At 43.4% G+C, this 16,543-nt stretch overlaps 1 protein-coding gene across 8 annotated transcripts in view; it reads left to right on the top strand.

Moving 5' to 3' along the window:
* LOC112230765 (ubiquitin carboxyl-terminal hydrolase 20-like) overlaps positions 1 to 15,042 on the top strand; it is a 31,767-nt gene extending 16,725 nt beyond the window's left edge. For 7 of the 8 annotated variants that reach the window (XM_042311088.1, XM_042311092.1, XM_042311091.1 and 4 more), the window contains 10 exons: positions 788 to 968; positions 1,227 to 1,353; positions 3,151 to 3,320; positions 3,624 to 3,705; positions 3,938 to 4,046; positions 5,195 to 5,297; positions 5,640 to 5,708; positions 8,150 to 8,313; positions 12,217 to 12,560; positions 12,639 to 15,042. In XM_042311088.1, the coding sequence (XP_042167022.1) occupies positions 788 to 968; positions 1,227 to 1,353; positions 3,151 to 3,320; positions 3,624 to 3,705; positions 3,938 to 4,046; positions 5,195 to 5,297; positions 5,640 to 5,708; positions 8,150 to 8,307 (999 nt within the window). In that variant the 3' untranslated portion in view covers positions 8,308 to 8,313; positions 12,217 to 12,560; positions 12,639 to 15,042. The remainder of the gene's footprint in view (positions 1 to 787; positions 969 to 1,226; positions 1,354 to 3,150; positions 3,321 to 3,623; positions 3,706 to 3,937; positions 4,047 to 5,194; positions 5,298 to 5,639; positions 5,709 to 8,149; positions 8,314 to 12,216; positions 12,561 to 12,638) is intronic. The other variant, XM_042311089.1, reaches the window with a different exon arrangement.
* The last annotated feature ends 1,501 nt before the right edge of the window (positions 15,043 to 16,543 follow it).

A 16,543-nucleotide genomic window follows, 5' to 3' on the forward strand; every position in this document is an offset into this window, starting at 1 on the left:
TCTGGTCTAAAACGGAGTTTGGAACATCTGTGCGTCACAATGGGTAAAATAAGGTTGAGTTTTGATTTGACAATGTCCATTTGCCCACTAACATGGGGTGAACAGCTGCTGTGATTGCTCTCGATCCAATAGCATGGACAGTGAAACAGACCTGCCCAGCAGTTCTGACTTTTTTACATAAGACAACACTGCACATTTTTTTTACTGAAATACTGCACCAAACACCCTAGTTAAAGTAAAATTGCGCAACTAACACATCCTCGGCCAAAACGTAAACTCAAATCTGTAATTAATTTGTTCTGAGATTCATTCTGGGGATTTTGAGAAAGTGAAATAGCCTTCCATGTCTACAGTGTCTCATGGGGATGAACATCTTTAACCAAACGCGGAATCGGTTAGAAAACACACCTTCTTATGAGCAACAGAATAACACACGTGCCAATCAGCGTGTTCAGTGGCTCTTTAAATGGGAGTGTCTATTCTATTATCTATGGTTTCAATAGGTTTCCTATGGAAGATTGACAGTGTAATTTAAAACAACTGATATTCCCACTCAAGTCAACATTCTCTGATGTGTAAACCTCCAACCATCTTTGTGGTACTTTCCCAAAGTAGAAATGTCTATTTTAGTACATTTATCAGTTCCAAAAAGTCACTTTCTGAGCAAATATCTCAAAGGTTTCATTCTAATCAAAAGGGGTGCAGTCAAAAAGTGATTGAAATCAAATGGAACCACCTTATATATTTCCTGAAAGAAAATTCTTCATAATAAAAATTCTGTGTTCAGATCCTGTGCATCCACCTGAAACGTTTTCGCCACGAGGTGATGTACTCCTTCAAGATCAACAGCCACGTGGCCTTCCCATTGGAGGGCCTCGAACTCCGACCTTTCCTGGCCAAGGACAGCCCTTCTCAGGTCACCACCTATGACCTGCTGTCCGTTATCTGTCACCATGGCACCGCAGGCAGTGGGTGACCCTTGACTGAATTACCTAACATTAAAGACTCCCTCCAGCTATTTTTGACATGTTTGTTTGGCTGATATTGGTTGTGATTCACCGCAGCATAGTCTTAGTGTTTTGGGTGTTTTCTTCATAGCTTACTATCTACATTTCTGCAATTCCATTAATCAACCTCTTTTTCACTGCCTCCCCCCTCTCTCTTGTCTCTTCCTCTGTCTTTCTCCTCCTATTTTCTCTCTCTCTCTCTCTTCCCCTCACTCCTAGGTGGTCACTACATAGCGTACTGTCAGAACGTGATCAATGGTCAGTGGTATGAGTTTGATGACCAGTATGTAACGGAGGTCCATGAGACTGTGGTGCAGAATGCTGAGGCCTATGTCCTCTTCTACAGGTGAGACTTCAACCTTCATTATGTTAGAACACTTTAAATGTTTTAATGTTTGGTTGAACTGAATATTGAGTATTTGATTTTGTGTGTGTGTGTATACACATGTGCTTGTGTGGGCCTGTGTCTGTGCATACACGCTGACAGATGGCGATTTGAGTCTTTTCCATCTTACCTTACAAATGCATTGTATGCAGCCATCAATCCACTCCTATCCCCCGTGGACTGGTTCCTAACTAAAACATGATCCATTCAGGCTGCAAAGGCGTCGATTTCCTCAACTAGATTGAATGGTTGAAGGTGGTAAAAAACATATAACATAAAAATAACTTAACTGGCTGAGGTAGGCTATGAAGCTTAACAGCCTAATAGAAGTAGGATTTTTTTAATCATATATATACTTACAATTGCAACTGGTCAGAAATGTAGCATCCTACATAAAACAATAATTTAAAGAATAAAGTCTGCACGTTCGAACTAAAACAATGTAACTAAAAAGAAAGAGCACATTGGTAATTCCCAAACTCTAAAAGTAATTGGAAAGGTAGATACAAATGATGTGTGACATTGTGGTTACAATAAAGAATGTAGCCCATCATGCAAATGATTCCTATTAGCAGGACAATAGACTCTTTATAGCCTGGCTACTGTTGTGAAAATCCCTCAACTTGCAATGTATTCGATGCTTTAGTACTCTAGAGTGTTACATTTCTAACTCAAAACAGCATTTCTTCAACATCTTTATGCTTTCGTTAATCTTCTTGATCTTTTTTCTTTTTTTCTGTAGCAATTTTGAGCAAATTGCTCAAGGGCCATGGTTGATTAGTCTGTGCGGCCCGTCAGGAAGTCCAGGATCCAGTTGCAGAGGAAGGTGTTTAGTCCCAGGGTCCTAACCTTAGTGATGAGCTTTGAGCTCACTATGGTGTTGAACGCTGAGTTGTAGTCAATGAACAGCATTTTCACATAGGTGGTCCTTTTGTCCAGGTGGGAAAGTGCAGTGTGGAGTGCAATAGAAATTGCATCATCTGTGGATCTGTTGGGGTGGTATGCACATTGGAGTGGGTCTAGATTTTCTGGAATGATGGTGTTGATTTGGGCCATGACCAGCCTTTCAATGCACTTCATGGCTACACACGTGAGTGCTACGGGTCAGGAGTCATTTAGGCAGGTTACCTTAGTGTTCTTGGGCACAGGGACTGTGGTGGTCTGCTTGAAACATGTTGGTATTACAGACTCAGATAGGGAAAGATTGAAAATGTCTGTAAAGACACTTGCCAGTTGGTCCGTGCATGCTCGTAGTACACGTCCTGGTTATCCATCTGGCCCAGCGGCCTTGTGAATGTTGATCTGTTTAAAGGTCTTACTCACATCGGCTACAGAGACGGTGATCACACAGTTGTCCGGGAACAGCTGATGCTCTCATGCATGTTTCAGTGTTACTTGCCTCGAAGCGAGCATAGAAGTAATTTAGCTCGCCTGGTAGGCTTGTGTCACTGGGCAGCTCGCGGCTGTGCGCAGCTCGCGGCTGTGCTTCCCTTTGTAGTCCGTAATAGTTTGCAAGCTCTGCCACATCCGACGAGCGTCAGAACCGGTGTAGTACGATTCAATCTTAGTCCTGTATTGGTGCTTTGCCAGTTTGATGGTTCGTCGAAGGGCATAACGGGATTTCTTATAAGATTCTCGCTCCTTGAAAGCGGCAGCTCTGCCCTTTAGCTCAGTGCGGATGTTGCCTGTAATCCGTGTGTGTGTGTGTGTGTGTGTGTGTGTGTGTGTGTGTGTGTGTGTGTGTGTGTTTGTCCACAGGAAGAGCAGTGAGGAGTCGGTGAGGGAGAGGCAGAAGGTGGTAGATTTAGCTAGCATGAAGGAGCCAAGCCTGCTGCAGTTCTACATCTCCAGAGAGTGGCTGAACAAGTTCAACACTTTCACTGAGCCAGGGCCCATCAGCAACCACACCTTCCTCTGCCAGCACGGAGGTCAGTACTGTACTGGACCTACCACCACAACCATCCTAAGCATCAACCACACTCAATCCATATAAGAACTGGGCTCACTTCAAGTAGTACTTGTTTTCTTACTGCACTTGATTGAGCTTCCTGGCGCAGTGGAAGCAGTAGAGTACTGAGTAGTCCCAAAAGTGCAAACTCTGTCCATCTGGTCTGAGGGCCTTTCCTGTTCAAGGTATTCTATTTCTGTCCTCACTCACCCCACCTTTAGATCCCAAGCACAACCACTTTCAACCCCAATTGAACTAAATCTCCTACTTGTGTTTTGTCCAGGGATCCCGCCCAATAAGTACCACTACATCGACGACCTGGTGGTGATCCTGCCCCAGAACGTGTGGGAGTACCTGTACAACAGGTAAGATGAGTCTCGCTCCTCAGTCTGTCTGACTGGCTGTCAAACCTTTTATCTTCCTTTCTGTCTGACGGACTGACTGACTGACTGACATGGTGAAGGAGTTCAATGGTCTATAAATTCTGTCTTTTCTGTCTGTCTTCCTGTCATTTCTGTCCGACTGTCTTCCTGCCCACCTGTCTGTCTGTCTTTTCATCAGACTGTCTCTCTAACAGACTGTATATCTGTCTCCCAGTTTTGGAGGAGGTCCAGCAGTGAACCACTTGTACGTGTGTGCCATCTGCCAGGTGGAGTTAGAGGCTTTGGCCAAACGCAGGAAGGTGGAAATAGACACCTTTATCAGGGTAAGAGGTGTTGTGTGTCTGTTTTCCTGCATCAAAAAGGGGTTTAAGTGGTTGGCATGGCACGGTCAGTGTGGCTGAATTTGAGAGAACATTTTAGAGGCCCCCGCCATCTTGCAGTGTATAAACATTTTTGAATTCCATTTTTTTTTTGCAGTTTTAAAGCACTTTTCCTGCAATTCTGTACTGAACAAAAATATAAACGCAACATGCAACAATTTCAACAATTTTACTGAGTTACAGTTCATATATGGAAATCAGTCAATTTAAATTAATTTATTAGACTGTAGTCTTGGGATTTCACATGACTGGGCAGGGGTCCCAACCCCACCATGGGTGGGGTTGGGATATAGGCCCACCCACTGCGGAGCCAGCTCAGCCAATCAGAATGAGTTTTTCCTCACAATAGGGCTTTATTACAGACAGAAATATTCCTCCATTTCATCAGCTTTCCGGGTGGCACACTCCCTCAAAACTTGAGACATCTGTGGCATTGTGTTGTGTGACAAAACTGCACATTTTATTGTCCCCAGCACAAGGTGCACTTGTGTAATGATCATGATGTTTAATCAGCTTCTTGATATGCCACACCTGTCAGGTGGATGGATTATCTTGGCAAAGGAGAAATGCTCACTAACAGGGATATAATCTGATTTGAGAGAAATACGTTTTTTGTGCCTATAGAACATTTCTGGGATATTTTATTTCAGCTCTTGAAATATGGGACCAAGAATTTACATGTTGCATTTATATTTTGGTTTAGTGTACACATTCTGCCATGGAGCTGAAAGAAAATGTTGCAGTTTTAAAGCTAATTTCCTGCAATTCTATGCATTTTGCCATGGCTATTGCTGTGTTCTTTTGCTCAAACATAATAACTAAATCTGTACAGTTAATTGTTTTTGGAGTTTTCTCCCTGACTGTCTAGCTTTTATTTTGGTGATTGTTAGTTCTCGAAGATTATATTTAAAAAATATATATATAGATCCATTAATATTTCCTAAATATGTTGTGTTGTTTAGCTGTTTAAGTTTACACAAAGCATTTCCTATTTCATTTTTAAAAAACTGTTCAGTCATTAAGCGGCCCGCCCAAGCATTTCAATGGTAGAAAAATCCCTGTGTGTTTGTGCCCTCTCTCGGTCTCTCCAGTTGAATAAAGAGTTCCAAGCGGAGGAGGCTCCTACAGTCATCCTGTGTATCAGTATGCAGTGGTTCAGAGAGTGGGAGAGCTTTGTCAAGGGCAAAGACAATGGTAGGATTCTATGAGAATAGATACCAGGCATTATAGTACCAACAGAAGCTAAGAGTTGAATTACCTCAGTACACCATCCTTATCATATTGTATCCTCTGTGCAGACCAGATATGTAATAATAATATATGCTATTTAGCAGATGCTTTTGTCCAAAGCGACTTAGTCATGCGTGCACACACTTTAAAATGGGTTGTCCCGGGAATCAACCCACTATCCTGGCGTTACAAGCGCCATGCTCTACCAACTGAGCTACAGATGAATAAATACAGTCTGCAATGTTCCTCAGTAACAACACGAAAGGTTTTGTTGGTGTTTGTTTATGTTGGTCATTGTTTTCTCAGAGCCCCCTGGTCCTATTGACAACAGTAAGATTGGTGTCATGAAAGGGGGACACGTACAGCTCAAGCAAGGTAAGCAGTGTATTCTCATACATATTCACATTGTGTGGGTTGGTTGGTCGGTCTGTGGGTGCGTGCGCTCCTGTGTGGGTTGGTCCTGGTCGGTCTGTGGGTGCGTGCCCTCCTGTGTGGGTTGGTTGGTCGGTCTGTGGGTGCGTGCCCTCCTGTGTGGGTTGGTTGTCGGTCTGTGGGTGCGTGCCTCCTGTGTGGGTGGTTGGTGGTCGGTCTGTGGGTGCGTGCCGCTCCTGTGTGGGTTCGGTCTGTGGGGTTGGTTGGTCGGTCTGTGGGTGCGTGCCCTCCTGTGTGGGTTGGTTGGTCGGTCTGTGGGTGCGTGCCCTCCTGTGTGGGTTGGGGTTGGTCGGTCGGTCTGTGGGTGCGTGCCCTCCTGTGTGGGTTGGTTGGTCGGTCTGTGGGTGCGTGCCCTCCTGTGTGGGGGTTGGTTGGTCGGTCTGTGGGTGCGTGCCCTCCTGTGTGGGTTGGTTGGTCGGTCTGTGGGTGCGTGCCCTCCTGTGTGGGTTGGTTGGTCGGTCTGTGGGTGCGTGCGCTCCTGTGTGTTTTGGAATACACCGGTGTGTGGGTGTGTGTGTGTGTGTGTGTTTGTGTGTGTGTGTGTGTGTGTGTGTGTGTGTGTGTGTGTGCGCGCGCACGTACGTCTGTACACACAGAGTGTACAAAACATTACGAACACCTACTCTTTCCTTGACAGACTGACCAGGTGAATCCAGGCAAAAGCTATGATCTCTTATTGATGTCACTTGTTAAGTTAAATCCACTTCAGTCGGTGTAGATGAATGGGAGGAGACAGGATAAAGAAGGATTTTAAAGCCTTGAGACGGTTGAGACATGGATTGTGTGTGTGCCATTCAGAGGTGAATGGTGGGCATGACAAAAAAAAAGTGCCTTTTAAACAGGGTATGGTAGTTGGTGCCAGGCACACCGGTTTGTCAAGAACTGCAATGCTGCTGTTTTTTTTAACGCTAAACAGTTTAATGCGTGTATTAAGAATGGTCTACCACCCAAAAGACATCCTGCCAACTTAACACAACTGTGGGAAGCACTGTAGTCAGCATGGGCCGGCGTCCCTGTGGAACACTTTTGACACCTTATAGAGGCCATGCCCCGATGAACTGAGGCGAAATGGGGAGGTGTCCTTAATGTTGCCTTTTTCGGTTAGGTTCAAGTCTGGGCTCTGGCTGGGCCACTCAAGGACATTGAGACTTGTTCCGAAGCCACTCCTGTTTTGCCTTGGCTGTGTGCTTAGTGTTGTTTTCTTGTTGGAAGGTGAACCCAGTCTGAGATCCTGAGCCATCTGGAGCAGGTTTTCACCAAGGATCACACTGTACTTTGCTTCGTTCATCTTTCCCTCGATCCTGACTAGTCTCCCAGTCCCTGCCTCTAAAAAACATCCCTACAGCTTGATGCTGCCATCACCACCATGCTTCACCGTAGTGATAGTGCCAAGTTTCCTCCAAATGTGACCCTTGGCATTCAGGCCAAAGAGTTCGATCTTGGTTTCATCAGACCAGAGAATCTTGTTTCTCATGGTCAGAGTCCTTTTGGCAAACTCCAAGCAGGCTGTCATGTGCCTTTCAGTGAGGAGTGGCTTCCGTCTGGCCACTCTACCATAAAGGCTTGATTGGTGGAGTGCTGCAGAGATGGTTGTCCTTCTGGAAGTTTCTCCCCTCTCCACAGAGGAACTCTAGAGCTCTGTCAAAGTGACCACTGGGTTCTTGGTCACCTCCCCGACAAAGGCCCTTCTCCCCCGATTGCTTAGTTTGGCCAGGCGGCCTGCTCTAGGAAGAGTCTTGGTGGTTCCAAACTTCTTCCATTTAAGAATGATGGAGACCACTGTGTTCTTGGGGACCTTCAATGCTGTAGAAATGTTTTGGTACCATTCCCCAGATCTGTTCCTCGACACAATCCTGTCTCGGAGCTCTACGGACAATTCCTTTGACCTCATCGCTTGGTTTTTGCTCTGACATGCACTGTCAACTGTGGGACCTTTTTAGACAGGTGTGTGCCTTTCCAAATCATGTCCAATCAATTGCATTTACCAAAGGTGGACTCCAATCAAGTTGTAGAAACATCTTAAGAAAGATCAGTGGAATTTGGATGCACCTGAGCTAAATTTCGAGTCTCATAGCAAAGGTTTTGAATATTTATGTAAATAAGGTATTTCATATATTTGTTCATTTATTTTTTGGCAAAAATTTCTAAACCTGTTTTCACTTCATCGTTATGGAGTATTGTGTGTAAATTGAGGGGATTTACAACTCTTTTTTAAATCCATTTTAGAGGCTGTAACATAAAACAAATTGGAAAAAAGTCTGAATACTTTCCCGAATGCACTGTATATCAAATAGCTAAATGACCATATGATCCTTGTGGGGTGTTCCTTATGTTTGATATACTCAGTGTAGTGTATGTTAACACGCCTTGGTGTGTGCTCCTAGGGGCTGACTATGGTCAGATCTCAGAGGAGACGTGGCAGTATCTCCTCGGTATCTATAGTGGAGGGCCTGAGATTGCTGTGAGACAGACGGTGCCGGCCACCAACACAGATGGCCTGCATGGAGAGAGGAAGATCGAGGCAGAGACCAGGGCACTCTGAGAAATGGTGAGTCACAGCACACACACACACATACATACAAGCACCCAATACACACGTTGTGTTTACAGACTGTCGGGATAATTTCCTGTATTACCAAATAATGAGAGGGCAAACCACACACAAGTCAGAGTTATCATAAAGTCCATCTTTAATTATATGAGCTTCACCATAGCCCTGTGACTCTCAGATCAATTCAGTGTCTATAAATGAATTCTCTGAGAGTCCTTACAAAACAGTTCTTAGTATCATTTATAGCCAAGACACACCCCTCTCAACTCACATGATGAATAACAGATCTTAGGAACATTACAAAGGAAGACTTTACTTGAGAGAGGAGTATCCCATAGCCAGACAGCATTAGCTATGAATTATCATTCAGTTTGGTCTCCTAAACAAAGTTCTTATCTCGTTCTTGGTACAACATAGTACCAAACCATTACCTCATCCAATGGCATATATCAATTGTCAATTCTAGATACTCCCATCTCAAATTAAACCCCCTCCTGGACAAGATCACAGAGACAGTGAGCCTCTTAGTTCATACACTAAATCAAGATAAGGGCAACCTCAGAGGGGACATGTAATAGTTCCAGACACATTCCCATAAGAAGACAAGCCTGACCCTCTCTGGGGCCCAAGTAACTTTTCCCACATAAGCATACTTGTGAAAATTGATAAAACATCTTATTTATCAATGTTACCAAAATAATTCTGATTCTGCCACAACAAAACATATACAGGTAAGGACACATACAAACAAGCACACTCAATCATACAAATGCGGTGCATTCAGAAAGTATTCACACTCCTTCACTACTTTCACATTTTGTTGTGTTACATTTGAATTTAAAATTGATTCCATTTTTTTTTAAACTTTTTGTCCTGAATTTTAAAAAAATTGTGGGGGGGGAAATACAATACAACACATTACTTAACAAGTCACATAATAAATTGCATGGACTCTTACATTTATTGACTCAGGGGTGTGAATACTTTTGTGAATTAGATATTTCTGTATTTAAATTTCAATAAACATTTCTAAAAACATGTTTTCACTTTGTCATTATGAAGTATTGTGTGTCGATGTGAGATTTATTTACTTTGAATTTCATTTTGAATTCAGGCTGTAACACAACAAAATGTGGAATGAGTGAAGGGGTATGAATACTTTCTGAAGGCACTGAACACATATTATACTTCCCACTGACGGTTTCCCACACACATGCACCTAATACACAATATATATACACACACACACACACACACACACACACAGTTGAGGTCAGAATACATTTAAACTGATTTTTTCCACAATTCTAACATTTAATCCTTAGGTCAGTGAGGATCACTACTTATTTTAAGAATGTGGAATGTCAGCATAATAGTACAGAGAATGATTTATTTCAGCTTTTATTATTTCTTTCATCACATTCCCAGTGGGTTAGAAGTTTACATACACTTAATTAGTATTTGGTAGCATTGCCTTTGAATTGTTTAACTTGGGTCAAATGTTTCGGGTAACCTTCCACAAGCTTCCCAGAATAAGTTGGGTGAATTTTGACCCATTCCTCCTGACAGCTGGTGTAACTGAGTCAGGTTTGTAGGCCTCCTTGCTCGCACATACTTTTTCAGTTCTGCCCACACATTTTTGTGTATGATTGAGGTCAGTGCTTTGTGATGGCCTTAACTTTGTTGTCCTTAAGCCATTCTGCCACAACTTTGGAAATACAGTGGGGCAAAAAAGTATTTAGTCAGCCACCAATTGCGCAAGTTCTCCCACTTAAAAATGAGAGGCCTGTAATTTTCATAATTGGTACACTTCAAATATGACAGACAAAATGAGAAAAAAAATCCAGAAAATCACATTGTGGGATTTTTAATGAATTTATTTGCAAATTATGGTGGAAAATAAGTATTTGGTCAATAACAAAAGTTTTATCTCAATACTTTGTTATATACCCTTTGTTGGCAATGACAGAGGTCAAATGTTTTCTGTAAGTCTTCAAGGTTTTCACACACTGTTGCTGGTATTTTGGCCCAATCCTCCATGCAGATCTCCTCTAGAGCAGTGATGTTTTGGGGCTGTTGCTGGGCAACATGGACTTTCAACTCCCTCCAAAGATTTTCTATCGGGTTGAGATCTGGAGACTGGCTAGGCCACTCCAGGACCTTTAAATGCTTCTTACGAAGCCACTCCTTCGTTGCCCGGGCGGTGTGTTTGGGATCATTGTCATGCTGAAAGACCCAGCCACGTTTCATCTTCAATGCCCTTGCTGATGGAAGGAGGTTTTCACTCAAAATCTCACGATACATGGCCCCATTCATTCTTTCCTTTACACGGATCAGTCGTCCTGGTCCCTTTGCAGAAAAACAGCCTCAAAGCATGATGTTTCCACCCCCATGCTTCACAGTAGGTATGGTGTTCTTTGGATGCAACTCAGCATTCTTTGTCCTCCAAACACGACGAGTTGAGTTTTTACCAAAAAGTTCTATTTTGGTTTCATCTGATCATATGACATTCTCCCAATCTTCTTCTGGATCATCCAAATGCTCTCTAGCAAACTTCAGACGGGCCTGGACATGTACTGGCTTAAGCAGGGGGACACGTCTGGCACTGCAGGATTTGAGTCCCTCCCTGGCTGCGTAGTGTGTTACTGATGGTAGGCTTTGTTACTTTGGTCCCAGCTCTCTGCAGGTCATTCACTAGGTCCCCCCGTGTGGTTCTGGGATTTTTGCTCACTGTTTTTGTGATCATTTTGACCCCACGGGGTGAGATCTTGCGTGGAGCCCCAGATCGAGGGAGATTATCAGTGGTCTTGTATGTCTTCCATTTCCTAATAATTGCCCCCACAGTTGATTTCTTCAAACCAAGCTGCTTACCTATTGCAGATTCAGTCTTCCCAGGCTGGTGCAGGTCTACAATTTTGTTTCTGGTGTCTTTTGACAGCTCTTTGGTCTTGGCCATAGTGGAGTTTGAGTGTGACTGTTTGAGGTTGTGGACAGGTGTCTTTTATACTGATAACAAGATCAAACAGGTGCCATTAATACAGGTAACGAGTGGAGGACAGAGGAGCCTCTTAAAGAAGAAGTTACAGGTCTGTGAGAGCCAGAAGTCTTGCTTGTTTGTAGGTGACCAAATACTTATTTTCCACCATAATTTGCGAATAAATTCATAAAAAATCCTACAATGTGATTTTCTGGATTTATTTTTCTCATTTTTTCTGTCATAGTTGAAGTGTACCTATGATGAAAATTACAGGCCTCTCTCATCTTTTTAAGTCGGAGAACTTGCACAATTGGTGGCTGACTAAATACTTTATTGCCCCACTGTAGATTTGAGGAAAAACAATTGAATCCATTTTGGAATAAAGCTGTAACTTAACAATTTGGAAAAAGTAAAGTGGTCTGAATACTTTCCGAATGCACTGTATATATATATATATACACACACACACAAACACACACCTACCACTCAGGTCTAAGGAGGAGGCTGCATAAACATGACCATTTTCCCCAAACACTTCAGTACTGGACCTCTTTGCTCCTTTAAATGTCTGGTACCATTGTTCTCACGTAGCTCTGGTCGTTCTCATGAGTTACTACATTCCTCCATTGCGGGATAGGGTATGTGTGGTTAATGGGTGTGCCTCAATGTGAAAAGAACAAGGAAGGCAATGCACCTGATGTAGTTAATAAACGTAATTCTGGACAACTGTGTTTGCACAACCTGAGATTCCAGATACTGTAACTAGATTGCACATTAAGACGGAGGGGAATTGGTCTTGCACATTAAAACATGCAATTCTACAAAAAAAAGACTTGATCCACCAGAATACACAAAATTCAAGTCTGTTTCCCTTGATGTTTTTTCCTCTTTTTATAAGAATGTTTTCTTTCCTTCCCTTATAGGTTGTCTGTGTTTGACACCCCTGTACACTAGCCCTCACTGGAGCGGAGGTGGTTGATTTGCACCTGGGTGAAGAGAAGCCTTATAGGTTGTCTGTGTTTGACACCCCTGTACACTAGCCCTCACTGGAGCGGAGGTGGTTGATTTGCACCTGGGTGAAGAGAAGCCTTATAGGTTGTCTGTGTTTGACACCCCTGTACACTAGCCCTCACTGGAGCGGAGGTGGTTGATTTGCACCTGGGTGAAGAGAAGCCTTATAGGTTGTCTGTGTTTGACACCCCTGTACACTAGCCCTCACTGGAGCGGAGGTGGTTGATTTGCACCTGGGTGAAGAGAAGCCTTATAGGTTGTCTGTGACACCCCTGTTAGCCCTCACCGGAGCGGAGGTGGTTGATTTGCACCTGGGTGAAGAGAAGCCTTATAGGTTGTCTGTGTTTGATACCCCTGTACACTAGCCCTCACTGGAGCGGAGGTGGTTGATTTGCACCTGGGTGAAGAGAAGCCGTATAGGTTGTCTGTGTTTGACACCCCTGTACACTAGCCCTCACTGGAGGGGAGGTGGTTGATTTGCACCTGGGTGAAGAGAAGCCTTATAGGTTGTCTGTGTTTGACACCCCTGTACAGTAGCCCTCACTGGAGCGGAGGTGGTTGATTTGCACCTGGGTGAAGAGAAGCCTTATTGTGAGCACTTTGTTAAATGTAGCAACGCGCCTTATTCTATTACCTGTGCAGGAAGACATATTGATCAATTATCATCATAGTGTAGTAGAAAAGGTGTTATTTATTGAACTCTTAAGATGTTTTAGTAAGAAAATATACATTATGTGACACCATGTCTTCGAAGCTATTGTGGTAGTTGCAATAGGTTGGTGACATCAAAATCTAAATTGCTGCTGTACTACTGTAGTTGGTGTGTCATATCGTTAATGGTGTCCTGCACTCAGATGAGAGGCAGAGGGAGGAAGGGAATGGCGTGCCGAGAGGCGTGACATCATCAGTGTTAATTGCTACTTGACAACTCGGGTGAACTTGTACTAATCTTTTTTTGCTGCAGGCCCCAAACAACAAACATTCAATGACTACACGTTTGTCACTCCGAGACGATGGAAGAGGATGGATGTTAAAATTTAAAAAAGGCTGTTCAGAGCGTGTTGAATGTTGCGATCTTGTTGAAGTGTTCCACTCCCTTTCCGAGGAGAACTGCAAAGTTGTCAGATTGTCGTGACTCGTGGCGTCTCATCGCATAGTCAATTAATTAATTTATTTAAGTCATACAGATCGAGACTTATCCCATCAATATCCCTTAGTAGTGTAAATTTACATACCGTATGAACAAGCAGATTAGGTTGTCTCTCTCCCTCTCCATTCCTTAGGAGAATAGACTGTTCCCAGGTCTATTTGTGCTGTCTTACCAACCCTCCGGTTTCTGCAGCCCCAGTTTAGGATAGGATATCAGGCTAGGAGGAGAGGAAAGAGAGGGGGGAGATCCCGTCCACCTGGAGGGGTAGGTGTGGAAGAGGTGTAAAGAGGTGTGTCGGTCACCCGTCTAAAGTGAGTGTTGCTCAGATGTCTCGTACTTCTCAGCTCAGCAAAACTCCATTTCCCAGAATTCACCACTCCCCCAGTTTACTAGCCTGCACCTGTCTGCACTCGTCCTTCTGCTTGGAAAATATGGGAGGCAGGTAGCCTAGCTGTTAAGAGCATTGGGCCAGTAACCGAGAAGTCTCTGGTCCGAATCTCCGAGCTGACTAAGTGAAAAGTCTGTCAATGTGCCCTTGAGCAAGGCACTTCCCCCTAATTGCTCCTGTGTGTTGCTCTGGATAAGCGTGTCTGCTAAATGACTTAAAATGTCAAATATTATAATCCCCCTCATCCCTCCCACCATAAAGGTACAATTCCCTTTACTGTGCATGTATATACTGCACGCTAAAACAGAGGTTCAAACTTGTTTTTTGGTAGGTAGGACGATGTTTTGTACTTTGACAAGAGATGATGCAAGTGGTGATGTCATTATGAGCTTCCCCTGATTTCCCTGAGCCAACCGTTTAATGGTTAAATGACAAGCGTGTCAATGGCTACTGTAGTAATGTAATGGATGCGGTCCAAACAGTGTTTGAACCTAAAAGTAGAGGTTTGAAAAACATCTGAGTGATTCTGTGCTGCCGTGCTGGTAAGTGGTATGTCAGTGTCCAAAGAGTAATTATGTCGTTTTTTTAAAAGATAATGTAATTTTTTCCCCTTTTTAAAATAGATATATAATATATATATACTTTTTTTGTACTGTATTTTTGTCAATTTGGTACAGATGTGAAACCTCCAAGAGTGTCTGTTTTTTTTTTATAGAGAAGTGCAATGAAACATTTCTGGCTGTCTGTGCTCAGACACCTCTTAGAGTTATTATTGTTGTTGTTATTATTATTAAAGTCTGCTGATAGGTTGCTAAAGCATTGTACATTTGTTATGACAGTGGACTACAGTGACGATCCTGGTTGGTGTGTTTATGTTGGGTTGTTTGCACACACACACACACACACACACACACACACACACACACTCGCTTGGAAGGGTTTTATTTTCACTTGTTGATGATTTAACATTAAGACATTGCTGTGGTGGAATTGATTGCGTAGATAATGACTCGCCTCTGTCTTTATCCAAAAGAATAATAGTAATTAATCAACTTGTTTTTCAATGACTATAGTGTGTCTGTCATGGTCACAGCAATGATGATCTATTGATGCTGTTTGTCTTCGTGGTACATCCAGACTCAGATGAGTGTCTGTAAAACTGATGTAATGATTATATGATTAAAAGGCTTCTTTCATTTGCCTGTGTATTTTGGTGTGTAATCATATTTTCACACTTGTTTTCACACATAGCCGCAGTACAGTGTTGAATTAGAACCAGGAGATTTTTTTGCACTGGCAGGGGCTTGAAAATGTATACAGTGGGGAGAACAAGTATTTGATACACTGCCAATTTTGCAGGTTTTCCTACTTACAAAGCATGTAGAGGTCTGTAATTTTTAACATAGGTACACTTCAACTGTGAGAGACGGAATCTAAAACAAAAATCCAGAAAATCACATTGTATGATTTTTTATAATTCATTTGCATTTTATTGCATGACATAAGTATTTCATCACCTACCAACCAGTAAGAATTCCGGCTCTCACAGACCTGTTCGTTTTTCTTTAAGAAGCCCTCCTGTTCTCCACTCATTACCTGTATTAACTGCACCTGTTTGAACTCGTTACCTGTATAAAAGACACCTGTCCACACACTCAATCAAACAGACTCCAACCTCTCCACAATGGCCAAGACCAGACAGCTGTGTAAGGACATCAGGGATAAAATTGTAGACCTGCACAAAGCTGGGATGGGCTACAAGACAATAGACAAGCAGCTTGGTGAGAAGGCAACAACTGTTGGCGCAATTATTAGAAAATGGAAGAAGTTCAAGATGACGGTCAATCACCCTCGGCCTGGGGCTCCATGCAAGATCTCACCTCGTGGGGCATCAATGATCATGAGGAAGGTGAGGGATCAGCCCAGAACTACACGGCAGGACCTGGTTAATGACCTGAAGAGAGCTGGGACCACAGTCTCAAAGAAAACCATTAGTATCACACTACGCCGTCATGGATTAAAATCCTGCAGCGCACGCAAAGTCCCCCTGCTCAAGCCAGCGCATGTCCAGGCCCGTCTGAAGTTTGCCAATGACCATCCGGATGATCCAGAGGAGGAATGTGGTCTGATGAGACAAAAATAGAGGTTTTTGGTCTAAACTCCACTCGCTGTGTTTGGAGAAAGAAGAAGGATGACTACAACCCTAAGAACACCATCCCAACCATGAAGCATGGAGGTGGAAACATCATTCTTTGGGGATGCTTTTCTGCAAAGGGGACAGGACGACTTCACCGTATTGAGGGGAGGATGGATGGGGCCATGTATCGCAAGATCTTGGCCAACAACATCCTTCCCTCAGTAAGAGCATTGAAGATGGGTCGTGGCTGGATCTTCCAGCATGACAACGACCCGAAACACACAGCCAGGGCAACTAAGGAGTGGCTCCGTAAGCAGCATCTCAAGGTCCTGGAGTGGCCTAGCCAGTCTCCAGACCTGAACCCAATAGAAAATCTTTGGAGGGAGCTGAAAGTCCATTTTGCCCGAGCGACAGCCCCGAAACCTGAAGGATCTGGAGAAGGTCTGTATGGAGGAGTGGGCCAAAATCCCTGCTGCAGTGTGTGCAAACCTGGTCAAGAACTACAGGAAACGTATGATCTCTGTAATTGCAAACAAAGGTTTCTGTACCAAATATTAAGTTCTG

Source organism: Oncorhynchus tshawytscha, linkage group LG33, assembly GCF_018296145.1.
Source record: "Oncorhynchus tshawytscha isolate Ot180627B linkage group LG33, Otsh_v2.0, whole genome shotgun sequence".
Classification (NCBI taxonomy): Eukaryota; Metazoa; Chordata; class Actinopteri; order Salmoniformes; family Salmonidae; genus Oncorhynchus; species Oncorhynchus tshawytscha.